General features: G+C 42.5%; 1 protein-coding gene across 1 annotated transcript; it reads right to left on the bottom strand.

Moving 5' to 3' along the window:
* Nucleotides 1-1,472: 1,472 nt before the first annotated feature.
* LOC100596162 (cytochrome c oxidase subunit 7A-related protein, mitochondrial) lies at nt 1,473-14,326 on the bottom strand. The gene is made up of 3 exons (XM_003262780.4): nt 14,162-14,326; nt 4,179-4,310; nt 1,473-2,337 (listed from the first exon to the last, which is right to left on the bottom strand). Exons 1-3 carry the CDS (start codon nt 14,231-14,233, stop codon nt 2,197-2,199), a joined length of 345 nt encoding a protein of 114 aa, XP_003262828.1. The 5' UTR covers nt 14,234-14,326; the 3' UTR covers nt 1,473-2,196.
* Between the last annotated feature and the right edge of the window lie 8,236 nt (nt 14,327-22,562).

Genomic DNA, 22,562 nt, shown 5'->3' with positions numbered 1-22,562 from the left:
GTGAGAATGTTAAATGGTACAACTGAGTTGGAAACAGTCTGGCAATTCCTCAAAATGTTAAACAGAGTAACCATATGACCCAGGAATTCCACTCCCAGGTAGATACCCAAGAGAAATGGAAACATATGTCCATGTAAACATATGTTCGCTATTGCTCAAAGCAGCATTATTCGTAACAGCTCCAAAGTGGAAAGAACCCAAATGTCCAACCATAGATAAACAAAATGTGGTATATCCATTCGATTGAATACTATTCAGATAATAAAGTATCGATTCATGCCACAACATGGATGAGCCTTAAAAACATGACACTGAGAGAAGCCAGTCACGTACATCACACATCATATGATTATATTTATATGAAAAGTCCAGGAAAGACAAATCCATAGAGACTGAAAGTAGATGAGTGCTTGCTTTGGGCTAGGAGGTGGGAGTTGGGATGGTGGGAAGGAAGGCAAGTGATTGCTAATGGGTATGGGGTTTCTTTTTAGGGTGATATAAGTGTTCTAAAATTGAGTCTCATGGTGGCTGTACAACTCCAAATACAGTAAAAACCAATGAATTGTACACTTGAGGTGAACTGTACAGTATGTAAATTATATCCCAATAAAGCTGTTATTTTTAAAAAACACAACTATAAAAAACTCATTATTAGAACACCTGGGGAAATCTGAAAGTAAACTATATATTAGATGGTAGTATTGTTATAAATGTTAACTTTATTGAGTCTGACAACTGCATTATGGTTATAAAGGAACACATGTCCTTAGAAGATACTTGCTAAAGTATTATCGCTGATTTATCATAATTCCATAACAATCTTCAATGACTCAACAAAAACCAGATCTATCTGTGTGTGCATATATGCATTGTGTGTGCCTGTGTGAGAGAACAAGAAAAAGCAAAGGTGCCAATATACTGATAACGGTGATCTAAGTGAAGGATATACAGGTGTATATTGAACTATGCTTAGTCCTTCTGTAGTCTGAAAATTTTCAAAATAAAAACTTGGGGGAAATACCAGAGAATAAAATTTAGATTTGCAGAATAAATATATATATATATATATCACTGCAAAGCTACTACTATTTTCAAATCACATTTTATCCTGAGCAAGAGGTCACTGTTCTGTGCTATGGTAAGATACAAGCTATTACTTCATATATAATAAAATTCCATCTTTTTTCAAAATTAATATAGGGTAAGTGAAGTCTACCAATCATGACAGCAAAGGAAATTAGTGTCTAAATGAACTGTGAGTTACAGGCACATTTCACTAAGGGGCAGGCAGGTTTTTATAAAAAACCATATGGTAATCATCAATATACCATTAAGACTCCTATTACTAGACTTTTAGGAACCATTTTATAAAGATTATCTGGTGCCTAATTAACAAGAAAGAAATTAGACTCAGGTTTAAGATGCTGCTGGTGTTCTGAAATTACTCTGAAAGGTCATTCAAAGAACTTCACATTTTTCATTCATGTATTTATTCCACAGTCAAAATAAGTCATAATTTAAAGCTATAACATTTTTAAAAGATAAAGGAGAATTTGTGGCACAGCTGCATTAACAAATCAGACACCAGTCTAAAGTGCAACACTAAACAGGTGTTCTCTGTTCCCATGGTGGAATAAATACACACAATTACACATAAGATTTCACTAAAGATAGATGAGGCAAATACCCCTTTGAAATTAACTGCCCAACGAATAGAGGCAGGCTACATTAATTTAACATTTTACTGCAAAATGGAAGAAATCCCCGAGGTGACTAACTCAAACTCCTCATTTCACGCACATGACCTTGGCTTCTGTGTTCTTTCCATAGCCACATCCAAATCCAGAAAGGCTTCTGCATCCCATGCTCAAAAATGCAACCTCAAGTCCCTGAGGTCCTCAACACAGACTGACATTAACAAGCCTGTGTTCAGCCTTCATCCAGAACCTCCAGGGAAATCAGGAGCACAAACACAGAGCAAAGCACCATTTCTTTAAACAATGGCTTTAACTGTCGAGTGAGCTCTGACAAGCCATATGCATTTCATAAACAAACCAAAACATCATCTTCATATCTTCCTACTTTTCTTGCAAAAATGTTAAGCCATCCAAGTAAAAAAAAAATTTTAATTTAACAATGAAAAAGGAAATTCAAAGGGTTTATGCCAAAAAACAAACCAGTCCTCTGCAGCCTAACTCATTTGTTTTTGGGCTGCGAAGCCATGTAGAGAGCGATCAGGCAGTAGATGGTCCCTCCCACAGTCAGCGCCATGGTGGTCCGGTAAAGCATTTGGTCAGGCAGGCCTCGTTTCAGGTAGACGGGCACACCATCAGCTTTCTTGAAAGCAAGAATTAACAAGGGCATGGTTGAGAAGAAAAATATTTTACAATTTTATTAAAAAATATATATATATTTGTCTACTCTGTAAGTAATTCATCAACACATGACAGTGGGAAAAGCCCTAATCCATGGAATGCTAGTAGATGTTCCTATAAATGTAGCTAAAGCTTGTAAGTCCAAAGTTATTTTCCAAAATGCTGCCTCAGGGAGCATGCATGCAAAAGATTCCAAATGTCTAAGACATTTATCACATATTGCTTAACTGGAGCATTGGTGCATTTTTTAAAAGGCAAAGGTAATCAGTAGCTAAAAGAAGTGCAGGCAGGAGAGGCTGGGTGCGGTGGCTCACCTGTAATCCCAGCACTTTGGGAGGCCGAGGCAGGCAGATGGCTTGAGCCCAGGAGTTCAAGACCAGCCTGGGCAACATGGTAAAACCCTGGTTCTACAAAATAACTAAAATTAGCCAGGTGTGGTGGTATGCACCTGTAGTCCCAGCTATTAGGGAAGCTGAGGTGGGAGGATCGCTTGAGCCCAAGAGGTCAAGGATGCAGTGGGCCATGAGTGTGCCACTACACTCCAGCCTGGGTGACAGAGTAGGGCTCTGTCTTAAAAAAGATAAAAAGAGGTGCTGGCATGAGAAACGTTCTCCATTTAGTTTAGCTTCTGATCATAAGTGGATGGGGTCAGAGTACATCATGTCAATTAATAGGTTCAAGTCCATTTGGTATTCGACTGCCTTCTTTCCGTCACACTGTTAAACCCATTCAGTAATCAAATTCCATGAGATATTTAAATCATCATCATCATCATCATCATTTTAGAGACTGGGTCTCTGTTACCCAGGCTGGAATGCAGTGGCTCAATCATAGCTCACTGCAGCCTCAAAATCCTGGGCTAAAGTGATCCTCCCACCTCGGCCTCTGGAGTAGCTGGGGTTACAGATGCGTGCCTACACACTCAGCTAAGTTTTTTTGTAGAGGCAGAGTCTCGTTATGCCGCCCAAGCTGATCAAGCATTCCTCCTACCTTGGCATCCCAAAGTATTGGGGCTGCAGAAGGGAGCCACCACACCTGGCCTGTTTAACTCATATTTTGCAGTGTCCAAAATCCCTCCCCACTGCACCTTGAGATTCTAAATGCTCTCTCAAACCTTACTTATCAGATAAAAAGAGATAAAACTGATCAAAACAGAAGTGCTCTATCCTCAAGATGGGTCTGGATCCGGACTACTTTTGAGGAGGGAGAAGCTACCTTACAGCAACAGCAGTAGCAAGCACTGCCACTCCCATGGCACCTAAGATTTGGTCAGGTCACTAACTTCTCAATAATATGCAGGTAGATTCACTTTAAAAACATTTTCAATTCCAATTCTGGATTCTCTGTTGATCTGCAAACCCATAAGCACCTCCTCTACTTTCAGCAATAGCTCAGTGAATTTTAATATCAAGCAAGCAAAAAACAATTAAAAAAAAACCTCACTGCCAAGTCACTATATGTGTCACAAAGTCAAATATATATATTGGGTCATTCAGTTATACAGGCTATTCAGTTATACAGGCTATTGCTTCTTCCATGCAATAAATGATCAAGAGCTATTCATGCCATTTCGAAACCCTCATACCCTTAAATACTAATGAGGAAATTAACCACCCTCCCCTCTTTTATCAGTATCTACCTATATAAAGTTCTATTCGTTTATGGCTCAAACTAAAATCAAGAGACTACTACTTAAAGAAAAAGGAGGTTGGGTAGTAAACTAGATTAAGATTTAGTTCCATAAGGGATTTTTTAAGCCTATTTATTTCACAGGCTTCTCTGTTGTACAGTATCTTCCCTCACCTGGAAAAACTTTTGTAGTTCTGGAACTTTGTTTTTCCCAGCATAATCATACACTGTGGAATCGGAGGTCAGTTTAGTTGGTGTGGCAAATATGATAGGTGGTGCTTCTGTGGAAACCACAGGCTTTAATCCCTGTAGAGAAAAAAAGGAAAATGGCAAGTTGAAAGTATGTCTGAGGAGGCTTTCTGGGAATAGTGGAGGCAGCCATTCAACCACAAGACAGAAAGAAAGTCTCTCCAACTTTCCCAGAGCAAACCCTGTCAAGAACCCCTTGCCATTACGATTGCAGGGGGCAGGTGAGGGTTGGGGGGACGACAACAAAGGCCCAATCTGAGCTTCCAGAAATACCTGGTGTGTCTATCTTCTTAGCAACCAGTAAAACATTTATAATCTGTTATGAACTTGTCATTAGCTTTCATGAGGGATCTGTCTGCCCTTTTTTTCTTCCTAATGAGCTAATCTAGTAACATGGAATGTCTAACCCCAGAGCAGACCTCAGAAACTTTTCCAGACACACAATAAAGAAATATTCAATGTGGAACACCCTTACTGGTTTAAAACAAAACTAAACAAACAAACAATACTTGCCTTCCAGGACCAGAAAACAAAACCAAAACAAAAAATTTTTTGAAATGAATTTTTAAGCATAAATAAATGCATAAATTGAAAACACATATAGTAAAAATTTAAACAAGGTGAAGGGGGAAGAAGAACTGACACATGCTACGACATGGATAAGCCTCTAAAACATTATGCTGAGTCAAAGAAACTAGTCCCAAAGACCACATACTGTATGATGCCATTCATAGGAAAGTCTAGAAGAGGGAACCGCAGAGAGAGTAGATAGGTTAATGGTTGCTTCAGGTGGGGGCTTGGGGGCTAGGGAGGTAACAGTTAAAAAGTACATAGGTATCCATTTGAGGTGATAAAAAAACACTCTAAAATTAACTGTGGTGGTAGTTGCATATATCTGTGAATAAACTAAAAACCCCGAAATTGTACCCTTTAAATGGGCAAATTGTATGCTATGCAAATTATATCTCAATAAAGATTCTTTAAAAAAAGGTGGGGGGGAGCTCTGGTTTTTTATCTGAAAGGAGTAAACCTACAGTGACAAAATATATAGTAATCCAAAATAACCCGTAAATTAAAATAAGGAGCTAAGAGTTATAAGCCAATAAAAATCATCCTTTTATATTAAATTCTAACTAAGAAAAATAAAAATTTAAAATCAGAAAGCAGAATTCAAACCCAGCCTTTTCCTTTTACAGACAAAGAAGGAAACCTCTTGCCCAAATACAGTCATCAGTCCACTGATTCTTGTCTCAAAGAAATCTAAATTTACCTATAATTGACAGGGCATATTCTAAAGATTAGATATTGAAAACCTCAATGCCACTCCCACTAGGCAAGCACTAGATGAACAGGTCAATAAAAAAAGCATTAAAGTAAACTTGGCTTCTATTTTTTCTGACACAGTACAGTAAATGGGAATGAACCATGGCCTGTTTAATGTATTCATTCATTCAACATTTATTACTGATCACTTACTCTACACTAGGAATACACAATGAATAACATCGCCACAGTCTCAGCCACCATGGATATTAATGTTATAAACCAACAGCAGCTAATATCTATTTAACCCTTGTGAAGTGTCAGTATCACGTTAAACATTTCACATGCATTACCTCACTTAATTCTGACAGCAACCCTATGAAGATATTACTATTCCCATTTTTCAGAGGAAAACACTGGAGAGAGAATAACTTGTCTTGGATCAAATTGTGAAAAGCAAGTCAAGTTTTCAAACTCAGGCCTTTCTCAAGTCCAGAGCCCTGGTTTTTAAGTATTCCACAACTCACACCCCACCCTCCCATGAACTATTGCTTAAAAACAACAGCCCACTTAAAGAGAAAGTTTGGTCAGTAAGATGTTGGCCTATATTTAGAAATACAACACACTCAAAACAGAGACTCAGAGGAGTCAGAGAGGCAAACAGAGGCTCTACTATCAAGATCAAAAAGGATCGTGGTTTGAACTGGATGGAGAATGTTAGACACTCCTTTATATCATATATGTGAGCTCACCGTATTTTCTCCTTGAAATGACCATTTCTTCTTGAATGCAAAAATGTAAAAACTCTTTCTACCAAGGATCTCCAAAAATGGCTTGAAAGTAAATTCATGTTTCAACAGGACTAATGTGAGAGTATTTTTGAAGGGATTGTATTTGTTTATCCAAGCATTCAGTGATTCAAAACTACAGCAAAGTTTTTGAACAGTATCATCTGAAAACAGGAATATCAACCATCTTAATTTTAAATTAATTCCGTATTTCCCTTTATAATATTGTAAAAGTTTATAGAATCGAAGTTACCTATAATCTCATTATCTTATCCTATTAATTGTTATAAATTGTAAATCTTCCTCCAATGTTTATTCAGGTTTAATAACAGCCACAGTGTAAAATCCTACCTTCTGCCTTTTTTTTTTTTTTTGAGACGGAATCTTGCTCTGTTACCCTGGCTGGAGTGCACTGGCGCAATCTCGGCTCACTGCAACCTCCGCCTCTCAGGTTCAAGCCATTCTCCTGTCTCAGTCTCCTGAGTAGCTGGGACTACAGGTGTGCGCCACCACGCCCAGCTACTCAGCGTTTTTCGTAGAGACTGGGTTTTGCCATGTTGGCCAGGCTGGTCTCAAACTCCTGACCTCAGGTGATCCACCAACCTTGGCCTCCCAAAGTGCTGGGATTACAGACGTGAGCCACCACACCCGGCCCATTCTGCATTTTTTCCTTTTTGAGCCAGGCTCTTGCTTTGTCACCCGGGCTGGAGTGCAGTGGCATGATCCTGGCTCACTGCAGCCTCTACTTCCCAAGCTCAAGCAATCCTCCTGCCTCAGACACCAGACTATCTGGGACTATAGGAAAAGTCACCACACCTGGCTAAATTTTTAATTTTTTTGTAGACAGGGTCTGGCTATGTTGCCCAGGCTGGTCTTGAACTCCTAGGCTCCAGTGATCCTCCCACCTCAGCCTTCAAAGTGCTGGGATTACAGGTGTGAGCCACCAAGCCCAGCCTCATTCTGTTTTTGTTTATAATAATAAGTTTTTCAGGTTTCCACAGTCTTTGTAACTACCAAATTTATTCTTTTTTTTTTTTTTTTTGAGGCAGGGTCTCACTCTGTTGAATTTAATCTTCAGAACAACCCTATAAATGAGTTATTATCAGCCCATGTAACAGCTGATTAAAACAATGCTCAGAGATCCCATAAGGAAGATGGGACACAAACTCACGTTTTTATTACACCATACTATCAGTAAGTCAGCTGTTTTGGTCCCACAGGAAAAGGTAGTCAACATTCCTAATGTTTCAAGACAGCTGGATCACTAGCACTAGGCTTCTCAAGAGTGGAAATGACCAGGAAGCTTTATCTACAGGAGAGGGTTCGGCGTAAATCTTTTCACCTCCGCCTACTCCAAGACTGCAAGAACTGTCAGTCTCAAACAACATGTCCCTCCTCATCACAACAATGACAGTGCCAAACTTCCAGGCACTGAGGCCAAAACCTTGGAAATATTTTTTTTTTTTTTTTTTTTTTTTTTGAGACGAAGTCTCCCTCTATCCCCAGGCTGGAGTGCAGTGGCACAATCTTGGCTCACTGCAACCTCCGCCTCCCGGGTTCAAGCAATTCTCCTGCCTCAGCCTCCCATGTAGCTGAGACTACAGGCGTGCACAACCACACCCAGCTAATTTTTATAATTTTAGTAGAGACGGGGTTTCACTATACTGGTCAGGCTTGTCTTCAACTCCTGACCTCAGGTGATCTGCCCACCTTGGCCTCCCAAAGTGCTGGGATTACAGGTGTGAGCCTCCACGCCCAGCCAAAACCTTGGAAATATTCTTGACACCTCTCCCTCATACACTGCAAATCCTTTTGGGTCTACCTTCAAAATATATTCAGAATCTGAACACTTCTCACCTACCTCCACCAATTCACACTCGAGTCTAAGACCCTGGATTTCTACAACAGCTTCCCAACTGGTCTCTTGGCTTCCACTCTTGTTTGCTGCCCTGAAGTCTACTCTTAATACAGCAACTAATGATTTCATTAAAACCCAGGATGTCACTAGTCAGCTCAAACCCTCCAAAAGGCCTCCTATCTCACTGAGCAACCCCCAAGGTTCTCACAATGACTTTCAGAGCTCTACAAAGTGCATCCCTTTCTTAGCCCCTCTTATTTTTTATTTTATTTTTTGAGACAGGGTATTGCTCTGTCATCCAGGCTGGAGTGCAGTGGTACAATCACAGCTCACTGTAGCTTCAACCTCCCGGGCTTAAGGAACCCACCCACCTCAGCCTCCTGAGTAGCTGAGATGACGGGCATGCACAACCACATCCAGCTTATTTTTTAAAAAATTGTTTGTAGGCCAAGCCCGGTGGCTCATGCCTATAATCCCAGCACTTTGGGAGGCTAAGGCGGGGGGATCACCTGAGGTTGGGAGTTCAAGATCAGCCTACCAACATGGAGAAACCCTGTCTCTACTAAAAATACAAAATTAGCTGGGTGTGGTGGTGCATGCCTGTAATCCCAGCTACTCAGGAGGCTGAGCCAGGAGAATCACTTGAACCCGGGGGGGCAGAGGTTGCGGTGAGCTAAGTTTGCACCATTGCACTCCAAGCTGGGCAACAAAAGCGAAACTCTGTATCAAAAAAAAAAAATGTTTTTTTTGTAGAGACAGGGTTCCTCTATGTTGGCTGGTCTCAAACTCCTTAGCTCAAGCAGATCCTCCAGCCTCAGCCACCCAAAGAGCTGGGATTACAAGCACAAGCCACAGTGCCCCAGCCTAGCCCTACTTCTATCATTCCCCTCCTCCTCCCCAGCCCCACTGATCTAGCTCCTGAAACCTCCCAGGCACAGCCATGTTCCCTCTGCCTAGAATGCTCTTCTCCAGGGGTCCACGCGGCTTATACCCTCACCTTCTTCAGGTCTTTACCCAACCCCTTAAGTCACCTTCTCAGAGAGATCTTTCTGACCACCCTTTTAAAAACTGCATGTCCTCCCCCTTGCCCTACTAACAACTTATGCTCTATTTTTCTCCACAGCACTTATCACCACCTAACATACTATGTTTTACTTTGCTTACTGTGTCTCCCCCCACTACAATGGAAGCTCCATGAGCACAGGATTTTGGCACATCTTGTTCACTGCTCCTATATTCCAAGACTTAGGAAAGCAACTGGCAGAGAAAGTGCATTCAGTAAATATAGGCAGAATGTTCAAATAAACTAAAGAAGGCTATAGCTACACCACAATGTAGGTTTGAGTATCTCAGAAACAAAGTCTGATAAATTGGCATTTGATGTCAGGGCATCCACAATTCCCATAGCAATAAGAAAACAACTGAAAGCTGTTCTTATAAAAAGTGGACAGGCTGGGCGTGATGGCTCATGCCTGTGGTCCCACCACTTTGGGAGGCTGAGGTGGGAGAATCACTTGACTGAGGAGTTCCAGGATCAGCCTGGGCAACGTAGTGAGACCTTGTTTCTACAAAATATCAAAAAATTAGCCAGGTACAGTGGTGCACACTTGTGGTCCCAGCTACTTAGAAGGCTGAGGTGAGAAGATGACTTGAGCCCAGGTGGTCAAGGCTGTAGTGAGCCGTGATCATGCCACTGTACTCCAGCCTGGGCGACAGAGACCCTGTCTCAAAATAAAATTAAAAGTAAGTGGACCACAGATCAAGAAAAATCACATACTTTACTTTTTAATACTGAATCTCTTAGCTGCTTAAATAAGCCCCACCTCCAAAATTAATTACGAGCCATTCAACCTTAACCACGTTTAGTAATTGAGTTCTTCCTAGTTTATTTCAATTGCTCCAAATTTTTAAAGAGAAAAGTAAATATGATTTTCCCTCTAAAAGTTGGTTGTAACATTTTCCTTTTCTTCTACCTCTTAGTTTTGGGGAAGAGGGTGGAGAGAAAAGAGGATTACTCCCCATAATTTTAATTTTTAAATGATAGAAATGTATGAACCTTTTCACTGTGATTTAGGACTGGAAACCAGTTTCAATCTGCAATGACTCAGTTCATTTGGCTATGTGTTTTGTTTTGTTTATAGACAGGATCTCACACTGTCACCCACGTTGGAGTGCAATGCATTGATCACAGCTCACTGCAGCCTCAAACTCCTGGGCTCAAGTGATCCTCCCGCCTCAGCCTCCTGAGTAGCTAGGACTACAAGTATGTGTCACCATACCCAGCTAATTTTTCTTATTTTTTTTTTGTAGAGATCGGGTCTCACTTTGCTGCCCAGGCTGGTCTCAAACTCCTGGCCTCAAGCAATTCTCCTGCCCCGGCCTCCCAAAACACTGGGATTACCAGTGTGAGCCACCGCACCTGACCTCTATTTATTTCTGAGCCACCGCACCTGACCTCTATTTATTTCTGAGCCACTGCACCTGACCCCTATTTAGTTCTGAGCCACCGCACCTGACCTCTATTTATTTCTAACAGTAAGCTAGACATCACCACCTACCTCCATGTCCTTCTGACACCTCACATTCATCATGTCCAAAATTCACTCATAAGCCCATTCAGGAACTCCCTGTCATTGTGAAAAGCACCAATTCACCAATCATGCTGGAGCCCTCCCTCCTCATCCCCAACATCTGTCTCAACTGAAAGGACAAACTACCACAACTCTGCATCAAGTTGCTCTGCAATTTCCTACTCGTGCCTCACAAAATTAAGTCCTTACATCCTAGGCCCTTCATGATTTACCTCCATCCTCCACAGTCAAACTTACCTACTCAATGCTTCTCCTCCAGACCCCCTCCCTTCCTTCACTCCCACAGTTCCCTTTACCTAGAATACCATTCTGCCATCTTAACTGGGAGAGGAATTCCTAAATCACACAGTAAAATTACGTTTCCTTTTAACAAACTGCCAAACTGTTTTCCAAAGTGGCTGCGTCATTTTACCATTTCCACCACAAATGTAACAGGTTTCGTTTCTCTACATCCTCACCAATACTTGTTATCGTCTGTCTTTTCCATTCTAGGCATTCTGGTGGATATTAAATGGTACCTCGTTGTGGTTGTGATTTGTTCTTCTCTAATAACTAAAGATGTTAAACATGTTCATGTGCTTATTGGCCTCAATTTATTTTTGCCGCAATTCAGAGAAAGATGTTTTTCAACCAATGGAAAATGCCATCTCACCAACTGCTTGCTGTCAAGCTGACTTACAAATCTCTACCTGGGCGATTGTTACAGAACCACCTTTTCCATATTGTTATTTAATGCATGGTAAATTATTCACTTTACTTACTACAAGTTACAAACATCTTCATCACATGTTTTCAGGAAAGGAAAAAGCTGAAGTACTCCTAATTACCAAAGTCAGGGCACCTAGTTGGGAGGGCACCTGTCACAATCACTCAGAAATTTACAATTCATATAAAGCCTACATATAGTTTCAACATAGTTTAAGAAATCTTTAAGTAACTAAGAAGTTCAAATTCTCGAGAAACACGGTTCAAGAGGAGAGGTACTAGAAATCTGAAAGCCCTATCTATATCAAACTCATCTCAAGGTAATCTCTGCTGAGTGCTCATTTTATTACAATATCCCAGTTTTTAGTCAAAAAATTTACTTTTTTCTTACTAAGCAACAAAACCTAGATTATGCTAAAGATATATTAAAAGAACATAAAGCAGGTGTGGTGGTACCCATATGTAACCCCAGCCACTCAGGGGGCTGAGGTGAGAGGACTACCTGAGCCCTGGAGTTCGAGATCAGACTGTGCAACACAGCAAGAGCCTGTCTCAAAAAATATTTTAAAAAAATAAAAGAACATCTACTACCACCAACAGAATAAACTGTGACATATTTATAAAATGAAATCCTACAGAAGAGTAAGAGGATAAAAGGAATTAACTACTGATACGTACAACACGGACTAACCTCAAAAATATTTTCTGAGCAGCCAGACACGGTGGCTCACATCTGTAATCCCAGCATTTTCAGAGGCAAAAGCAGGACGATTACTTGAGCTCAGGAGTAAAAGTCTACAGTGAACTATGACTGTGCCATTGCACTCCAGCCTGGGTCAGAGCTGGTTCCATTTACATGAAGTTCAAAAAAAGGCAAAACTATCTATTCATGATGATAAAAGTCAAAATAGGAAGGTGGCAGGGATTGACAGAGGGTACAAGGGAACTTCCTGGGATGATGTAACATCTTGCATATTGAAGGAGGTGTGGTTATACAGTGCATGGGTTTGTCCAAACTCAGCAAACTGTAACATTTAAGATCCATACATTGGAGAATACATTTCATAGAAGCAGATGATAGAAATGGCCATTTTCTCACATAATCTGTAAAAGAAGTGCAACACTGCTGACTATTCTTTCCTTACAAGTCATTACCAATTTGGTTTCAGTGACACCACACTGGTTTCCCTTCCAACCGGACTATTCTTTAAACACATTCTCCTTGTCCACCCTCCCTTCATGTTTCTATACTCTATGATCCAACCTTTCTTCCCTACAAATTACCACCTATGGACTGAAGACACCCAAGTTTATTAAACTCCATATTCAAAAATCTAGCTGCTACCAAGCATGACATATCACAAGCTCAACATTTATAAACCCTAAACTCTTCCTTCCCGTTCCCACCGCAACTCCCCCACTAACCCCCGCAAAAAAAACAAAAAAAAAAAAAAAAAACAAAAAAACTTGCCCTTCTTATCTGAGATTAGAATCATCTGCTTTTGTTTTTGTTTTTGTTTTTAGAGACAGGGTCTCACTATGTTGCCCCAGGCTGATCTCAAACTCCTGGGCTCAAGCGACCCTGACGCCTCGGCCTCCCAAAGTGCTGTGATTTACAGGCGTGAGCCACGGTACCAGGCCTGAAATCTTTCTTAAACATCTGCCTCTTGGGCAAGTGGCAGTGTCCCACAGAAAAAGGATAATGAAGCAACAGTAATGGAGTATCCTTTACACCTCATCTGGGCCCCTCACTACTGCAATCTAACTGCGTATCTCACCGACACTTCCCACACATCTCTAGAGGATTAGGAGGGAATATACTTTCTCAGACAGCTTCTGGTGAACAGTTAACACTTACCCAGAACCAACCACCTGCCCAAACCGCTAGTCACTTGACACACCTCATTTAATGTGTACTAACGCCGCCCTGAATGAAACTGAGCTCACAATAAATTAACTCGGCCAAGGTCACACAATTAAAGCGGAAAACGCCATGATTTGAAAAGGCACGTCTGGGGCTCTAAAATCCCTCATGTTTACCCCCAACACATGCTGCAGACTCAAACTCCAATTGGTAGAATCTGCGTGAAATGGAATACTTTTCAGACAACCCAAACAACGAGCATCTGTCAAATATTTTACAATCGGGAAAGTGTAACCTCGCTGCATGCAACTTCCCTCCCTGGACCTGTTAAGTAACCTGTTAAATTTCCCAATACAGATCACAGCCCCCCAACCCCCTGCACCATGGTTTCTCTAAAAGCCTTTATCCCCGCGCACTCCAATCTCGAGCTCAAGTGAGGCTGCCTATGGGGCTGTGGCAGATGACAAAGAAACGACAGGGAGGCCGAAAGCCAGATGTCTTCAAAGAGAGGAAGAAGGCCGAACCTCTGACTCGGGTCACACTGGGGACACCCACAAACCATCCCTTTTAGACAAGTGACCCCGGGGGTCACCTTGACCCCTGCAGTGTGCCAGACCAAATTTCCACGCCAGGCCAGCCCCGCCAGGTGAGGAGGTACACAAAGAGAAGCCTCAGTGACCACCGTACGCTGGTGTGAACAGGCCCCGGGAGGTGCAAGGAGAACAGAAACGAACTCGACCGCGGGCAGAAGCCTCCCCTGGCTCCAACGCCGCGACTGCCTGTCGCCGAGGCTAGGGCCGCCACTTCTCATGTCCGAGCTGGCTAGGCACCATTCGTACCTGCGGGCTATAGGCCTCCGAAGCCCATGCTCCTGCCAACTTCTGCGTGAAGCCACTAAATTTGTAGTACATGACGCCCAGAGTCCGGCTTCCCGCATCCGCTGCCAACGCGACCGCCCCAGAGAAGGACCCCGCTTCCCCGGCCGTGGTCCCAAAACTCAGCGCAAGGACCCGGTGCTGGGACTAGGGCTGCCCGAAGATCGCCTAACTTAAAACCTGCACACTTAAACCGCATTGGGGAACCAAAAGCCAGGGTTCTCAGGACCACGAAAGGCAAAACCAGCTCTAAGAGAGCACGAAAAGCCGCTGTGGCGGAGTCTTTAGGAAATATGAAGTTCCCTCTTTCCCTCATTCAGATTTGGGCAGTGCCACGACAACTCAAGAAATGCGCAAGCGCCCCGCGGACTAAGCCCGGCGGACTAAGCCCGGCAGTGTCGGAGTCAGGTGGGGCATGCTCTAGGAGGGGCCGGCTCTAGGAGGGGCCGGCTCTAGGCGAGGCCGGCTCTAGGCGAGGCCGGCTCTAGGCGGGGCCTAGGGGGAGAGGGCGGTGATTGGTGGGCGTGGTCTGAGTAGGGGCGGGGCTACACCGAGGCCAGGTGGGAATTCCACCATCCGAGAGAGTCTGTGCTGCGGAGCCACCGTCTGGTCGTAGGGGTGAAGGCGTCTCTTCCTTTACCGAACTTTAATTGATCGTAGTCTCATTTATTTCCTTGCGACCTGAAGCACCTCTTATCCAGAAGCAACCACCTGCTGTTGCTCAGTCTGCCCAGGAGTATAGACTTGTCGGCAAAGCTTCCCCTGGCAACCTGGGAGTTGAAGCAAATAAGAAAATTTGGAAGCACCTGCTGAAGGCTGTTTAGTACTGAGGGCTGTTGGGAGATTTGCCCCAATAATATAAAAGTAGCCTCCTGGGCTTTGTGCAGAGGAAATATACATGCAGAGTGATCTAAAGCTCAGGTACCAGGATGTAAATGTCACACAGTTTCTCAGAACTGGTTTTTACTCTCACCTGAGTTTTAAGGTCATTGGTTATTCATCCTTTTCATGGCCTCTGCTCTTTGCGATAAATGAGGTAGGGGAAGGGTGATCAGAAACACTTGTAAAATCTGGACTTTGAGCCTGAAAGATCTGGAACTACCACTTTCAGTTCTGGTAGTATTCGCTTCAGTTCAATTTAAATATGTCTGTTAAGCCTGTGCTGTGTGCAAGGTACTGTGTAAAAGGAGTATACTAGTTTCTTACTCTCCAGGGATGGACTCAGGCTTTTCTTAGCTTCATCATCTAACCATAGGTTTACACAAGCATATTCTAGATGCACTTATGAAATCATGTTGCAAATTGATGGATGATACTAACCTATATATAGCATTTTCCTAAACTCATTTAATCTTCACAGCAATCCTATAAGGTAAGTGCTATTATCATCTCCATTTTACAATACAGGAAAATGACGCCTGGAGAAGCTGAGTAACTTGCTCAGGTCAGGGATAAGTGGCAGAGCTAGGCATTTGGCTCAAGACTTCCTACTGTTAAGCACTATGTTACAAATAAATAGATATGAAGCCATTCTGAAAAGAGGAGGATCAAGGCTGAGCACTCCAGGGTGAGGGTGTACACCAGCATCCTGGTTGCAGGCCTAAGTTCGAGAGCCCCAAGTATTCAGCACCGCCAATACATTGTAAAGGTTTCAGCGGATTCATGTAAGCCAGCCCAAAGTTGCCACTTTTACAAAGAGACATTGTGATATAATGGAAAGAACATGCAATTTGGGTTTATGTCCATATTTCTCCAAGGATAAGTGGTTTGGGACTAGTGATTTCCTTTTTTTTTTTTTTTTTTTTTTATTCTTTTTGAAACAGGGTCTCACTCTGTCACCCAGGCTGGAGTATAGTGGTGTGATCTCGGCTCATTGCAGCCTTGACTTCCCAGGCTCAGGTGATTCTCCTACCTCACTGTCCCGGGTAGCTGGAACCACAGATGCGCGCCACCACGCCTGGCTAATTTTTTGTATTTTTAGTAGAGACGGGGTTTCACCATGTTTCCCAGGCTGGTCTCAAACTCCTGGGCTTAAGTGATCTGCCGAACTCAGACTCCCAAAGTGCTGGGATTACAGGCATGAGCCACCGTGCCAGGCCGACCCCATGTTTTGATACTGAATAGATTCAGGAAGATTTTTCTACAGACAAAAAGTTCGACTACCTCAAAAGAAAATGAGCCATTGACATTAGCCTTCTTGAGTCCCAGGCGCTAGCAAATACTGAGTGAAAGAAAAGCCTTTCGTAGAGTTTAGATTGAAAAGAGAAATTAAATGATTTCCGACAGCTACTGTCTCCATCCCACTGACTTCTGGACGTATTTTGGAAGAAGAAACTAAAGAATATTGTCTAACTTTTAGCAGCACTAAGGTGTACCAGCTTCTTTTATAAGGTGCTGTCAACACTGGTTATTTTCTTAAAGTTCCTGCCATCTGATTTTAGATCCTGCAAGACATAAATTAAGAATCCTGAAAATGTTACAACAGCCAGGCTGTTCAGTGGGAGATAAAATGTCAGTAGCAGAGTGTGGGTTGGGATGTCACATGGAATGGCTGATCATGGGAAGATTTTGTCTCATTTCCCAAATAAAACACAGCACACTCTGACAGTACTAAGGCACCCTATTCTCATTCGTATTTGCATATCCCACCCAACATCAAAGACAATCTTTTTTTATCACAATCCCTTCAGGTTGTTCCCCACATTCTGTTCTGAAGGGAAGTGACCACGACTCAGAGTACAGAGAAGCTTGCCAATCACCAAGTGAACTGAGTGAGTGCAAATGCCAGTCCAGCTCCTGGTGAATCTGAATGCTGCTGCTTCTCCATTTGTGAGGGGTGTGTGCTAATGGCCTCTGGCAGGCTGCTCTGTGAAAGCGCTTGGGGAATGGATGGAAAACCAACTTAAAATTTAAATTGGGTAATACCGAGTAGAGATAGGAACAAACTGTGAAATAGCTGTTAATTTTTTTAATTCTCTCATTTTTTCCAAGTTGACTTTTAAAAAATTGACAGTGGGTCTGGCAGAGTTAAAAAACATGCAGGCCTGTAGGAGTTGAGGTCATTGTGGGCTCCCATTTCTGAAGGATTTTGCCCATTCTAGGGCAGTTTCCCTGAGGGAAAATGGAACATACATAGTGCAATGTTACAGTGAAGTATTACCTTTTCCATTGTTGTTTATGTCTACTCTCTCTTTTTACATTTTTCCAACATTTAAAACTGCTAGTGATAACCCCAAGAAAAGCATCCCCAGTAAAATACTGGAAAGCAAAATGGAGTGCTAAACTCACTTTATGATATTCAGAATGATGACACCTGCCATGCAATTATTCAGTAATTTTCATGTGGCAGAAATCTCAGCTGTCATCTCTTACTGTTTTTGTCAAATAAAGCCCTATGTCGTGTGGAAATTTTATCTTCCAAGCCTGAAACCTAGATTATATTGATATTGAAAACCAAATCTTTCTTAAAGCATGGTGTTTTCATAGCTAAAGAGCTGAGGGTCTGAATGGCTCATTTCTTACCCAAAGGAGGGGAAATGGCAGCTGGGATTGCAGTTGCCGGGACAGCTTTATTGCGGTACGGGATGAACATATTGACATCAACTCCCTACTCTGACCTTCTCGTTGTTGAATGTCAATACGGTGTGTGAAACTGCCTCACTTTTGCCTGCCTGCTTTTCCTTATGTGCAAGTCAAAAGCACATCCACAGAGAATATGGATTTAACTCAATTTTGACACATCACATTTCATCTCACTGGTTAAGAAAGGCTGAGGTATGACTCATAATTTATTTTAAATCATTTTAAATACACTTAATTATGCATAGAAAAAAGTTGAGATCCAGAACCAGATTCATGCCATTTTACATTGACATCATCTGTAAAATTACAGTACACACAGCGTTGTCTTATGCATAGAATGAAAGGATTAGCAGTGGCCTCCAGTTTGGGGGACGGGTGGTGGTTTCTCATCATTGAGGATTCCCACTCTCTACCTCACATACATCTGCAGTGTTGAAATATTTCACAGTGAGCATACATGAGTTCTGTAAGCCCACATACACACAGAAATACAAAGTCGGCTGGGCACGGCGGCTCACACCTGTAATCCCAGCACTTTGGGAGGCCAAGGCAGGTGGATCACCTGACATCAGGAGTTCGAGACCAGCCTTACAAACATGGTGAAACCCCATCTCTACTACAAATACAAAAATTAGCTGGGTGTGGTGGCATGTGTCTGTAATCCCAGCTACAGGCGAGGCTGAGTCAGGAGAATTGCTTGAACCCAAGAGGCAGAGGTTGCAGTGAGCCCAGATCATGCCACTGTGCTCCAGCCTGGGCGACAAGAACAAAACTCCGTCCCGAAAAAAAAAAAAAAAAGAAAGAAATTACACAAAGTCCACCAAAAACATACAAATTAGAGTTTTAAAAATGCTTTCATGTACTTACACCCCCAAATTACCAGGTAATTTAGAATGTTCTTTAATCACCCCCTGCGTAGATGTGAGGGGCCTCTTAAGTGACAGTGTCCAAGTGTTAGGCCACAGGAAGGGTGACTCAAGGGCCATTCTGCCCATTGCAGTTAACACTATAGTGGTTCTTCCTCCTAGGGCTGTTGGAGAAAAGAATGAATGAATGAACAAATGAATAAGAACAAACACATCACCTCCACACATTGCTGGGAGAAATGAGCAACCACTCTGGGTAGTTACTTACATCAGTGCCCAGACAGCTGTGGAAATTAGTGATCAAGTGGAAAAGATTAAGAACCATACACCTGGGTCTTAAGGAGGCTAATGTCAATGGATCATTTTCTTTTGAGGTAGTAGAACTTTTTGTCTATAGAAAAGCTACCTGAATCTATTCAGTGTCAAAACAAGGGGCAGGCTGGGTGTGGTGGCTCACACCTGTAATCCCAGCACTTTCAGAGGCTAAGACCAGCAGATCACTTGAGTCCAGCAGTTCGAGACCAGCCTGGGCAACATGGTGAAAACCCGTCTCTAAGAAAAAAAACAAAAATTAGTCGGGCATGATTGCACACCTGTAGTCTCAGCTACTTGGAAGGCTAAGGTGGGAGGATCACCTGAGCCCAGGAGGTTGAGGCTGCAGTGAGCCAAGATGTTGCCATTGCACTGCAGCCTGGGTGACAGAATGAGACCCTGTCTCAAAAAAACAAAAACATAGGGTGCTCTGCTAGCCATTGAAGGTCAGGATGTCCAGATTCCAGCCCTGCACTAGATTTATGACCTTTGGCTAGTTCCTTAACCTCTCTTAGTCACAAGATAAAATTTTCAGTTTAACAGGGTGATTGCAAGGATTAAATGAGACGGTATGTACTGAAAAAGCTTAAAGAAAATATGTAAATACCTGGAAGTCTGTATAGGAAACACATTTTGTAAAAGTAGTAAAACTGGATCTCCAGTCACTGATATAGCCCAAAAATTAATTTAGCATGACGTAAAGCATTAGAGTTTTGAGTCTAGTTTATGTTTGTATAAAGTTAGCTGGTTATAATAAAAATTGTAATCTACAAATCTCTCCATTTCCCCAGCCCCCTTCCCTTTCTCTCTCTCTTGCTCTTCCCTCTTCAGTCTCCTTTCCCCAGAAGTAGTAACTATTAGTTAAGGCTGTGGGATGGTCAGACTAGAGCTGTTAGGTGGATCCTGGTATGAAAACAGCCATCAAAGATAAGGAATCTGTGTAAAGCTTGAAGACCAAAGAGAGGAGTTGGGTATCCCACTAAAATACCAGCCAACCTTTTAGCATTGGCATTAAATTTAAAAATCAGATCACTTCCAAATGCCAAATACATAATTTTACTTGCTTCCCCTTTCTCCTTAGATTCTCAGATGGCGGAGATTTGGCATTTCATTAGTTTCTGCTCCATAGAAACTGAAAGTCATGGCCCTAAGATCTACCTTCTGAAAAGGGTGACGAGTACATAGGCTGTACCTGACTAACCTGGGTCTGGATCCCAGATCTTCCTACTGACAAGCTCAGTTACCTTGAATAAGTTACTTCCCCATTCTGAGTCTCAGAGGTAAAATGATGTTCTAAATCAGAGGATTAGCCACGTATTACCAGGTAGCAAAGGTACCAGCGTGTGTCCACTAGTGCCTAGGCACAGCCTGCCAAGTGATTCCAAAATGGCTAACTTGGGGAGGAGGGCTGGGGTATTCTTCCGAGAAATGGACAGGTCTGTAGTCTAGGAAACAAAACCTATAAAGAAAAAAAAAAGCTAGGAGGAAGTTATCAATCAGTGAAAAGTATCTAATGGAAGGCAAATCTCCTCCTTAAAAGAAAGGGAACTGGAGAGGGTATGACATTCCCAAAAGCACAACTGAGAAATTTGGAAAGCCCAAGTCAAGGGGCACTGGCCCTGGGCCTGGAACTTCCAGCCACACGCCTGCCCTTAGCATGGCTGTGCCCTCCACTGACCACCGACTGGCACTCTGAGCCAGGGGAGAAATTTGCTGAAAAGCAATTCCAAACAACCCAGAGGTTTCCAGCAAAAGACTTATGCTGAAGCTCAGCTTTCTGACAGCAGGGAGAGCCCAATGCAGACAGGATTGCTGGCGTTTCATTGTATGATCCTCACATCTCTTCCACCCCCAAACTACAAGGCTACCATGTCCTCTTCCCTGGCACCACTCCTATACCCTAACAGCCCACAGATGCATATTGGAGAATAACCACATCTATTTTAATTTAAACCATGGCAAAGGTAAAAAATCAAGGTGTTTGTGTTTTCTCCCCCTGGGAAGAAGCAAGCACTCTGTAACACACATAGCCTTGTTTCAGCACAGATGTCAGGAACGCAGAGCCTGTAAATCTGCCCAGGCAGTTCTGTTCTTGAATCATTAAGAACAACCGAGTGGGTGGAACAAGAACATGAAATTGCTGTGTGCACTCATGTTTTGTTTATGAAGCAATCATTTCTAGACGTGTTTTCTTTTTTTTATGAAGAATCTTTTCTATGTTTGCCTTTTAACACCCTACCTTCCTTCCTGTCCCCAGCTCTCCCACACCCACTAAAAAGAAATATTGAGAGCATTACAAAAATCTCTGTGAATTTAAAGAATGGGTTACATTAAGTGTCTCTCTAAAGCAATTCCATTTATTCAGTCAAAATAAATGATTTAGTAATATGAATAACACAGGTAACAGTTGAATATGAACAGTGTGTATTGTTTAAAAAGCTCATAACAACTGTTCTCTAATCACAAAAATCACTTTCCTTTTTCCACCATTGTGCAATGAGGACCTTTTTAACCCAGTGAATTGAAAGTTCTTGTGATGCTAATTATGAGCAGTATTTAATTAGTGGCTTATGTATCTGCCACAAGATTCTTCGCTTCACTGAGCCTCAGTTTCTTTATCTATAAAATGGGAATAATATCTACTTTGTGAGGATTGAGTTCATTCATGTGAATGCCTAGGACCTAGTAAGCACTCATTAAACTGCAGCAGTTACTGTTATTACTAGTAGTTGTAGCAACTGGGCAGACTGGATGGAGTAGGATTTTGCCAAATCTTATCAATCCTCTTCTCCAGTAGACCCCAACCTTGGCACATAGCAAGCACCCAGTAAATGGTAGCTCTTAGACTTACCAAGTCAATAACAACTCCAGTTAGTGCCCCAGGCTTCCCGCATCCCCAGCAGTTTCCATCCATCTCCCAACCTCCCTGGCTGCTTTCCCTACCGCTCCCAGAAGGGAAGTGTGTGGTAGCTCTGCTGCTGTGTTTACCATCTGGGTAGTTCTCACTTTATTGTGTTTTCTCCCACTGTTTTTGGCTTCCCTGCATTGTCCTGCCTGGCACATACCCCAGCCATGTTCTCTGTGGCCTATCACCATGATGTCCTCCTGTTTCGGGCATCAGCTTGCTGCTACAGGCAGAACATGGTGGCATCAGGTGGCTTTAAAAGAGGGAGAGATTGCATTAAATTTTCTCTCAGGAAAATGAGCTTCGTTTTTAAAAAAAAAAAAAAAGTTCCATGGAACAGATCTAATAACTTAGCTCCCTAATAATTTGTCCTCTGCCTGCTTTAATTGCAAAGGATTCTTCCACAAACAGTGGAGTATTGTCGCTTTTCAGTAGGCTAATGAGACTGCCTGTACATAGTGTTTTTCAGGCTTTACCCCCAACAGGAAAAGGCACCAAGGAAACTTCCCCAGCAAGGACAGGGCTGGTCCTGGAGAAGACCTAGGAGACCCAGTGGGTGCCATGGGCCTTCAAATCATGCTTTTCCCAGGAGGGTCTTACAAGTCTCCACAAGAGGCACTTTGCCTTTTGTTCTGAAAGCCTGCCCAGCCACTTTTTTTTTTTTTTTTTTTTTTTGAGACGGAGTCTTGCTCTGTCGCCC

This window comes from Nomascus leucogenys, chromosome 19, assembly GCF_006542625.1.
Source record: "Nomascus leucogenys isolate Asia chromosome 19, Asia_NLE_v1, whole genome shotgun sequence".
In the NCBI taxonomy this organism is placed as follows: Eukaryota; Metazoa; Chordata; class Mammalia; order Primates; family Hylobatidae; genus Nomascus; species Nomascus leucogenys.
Note: the sequence above shows the minus strand (reverse complement) of the source record. Positions and strands in the feature narration are given on the sequence as shown.

Excerpts from the sequence above, each read along its gene's own strand:
- LOC100596162 (XM_003262780.4), bottom strand. The coding sequence starts at position 14,233 with ATGTACTACAAATTTAGTGGCTTCACGCAGAAGTTGGCAGGAGCATGG. Across the intron at positions 4,311-14,161 it reads CGGAGGCCTATAGCCCGCAG|GGATTAAAGCCTGTGGTTTC; the intron begins GTACGAATGGTG and ends TTTTCTCTACAG. Across the intron at positions 2,338-4,178 it reads AACTACAAAAGTTTTTCCAG|AAAGCTGATGGTGTGCCCGT; the intron begins GTGAGGGAAGAT and ends CTTGCTTTCAAG.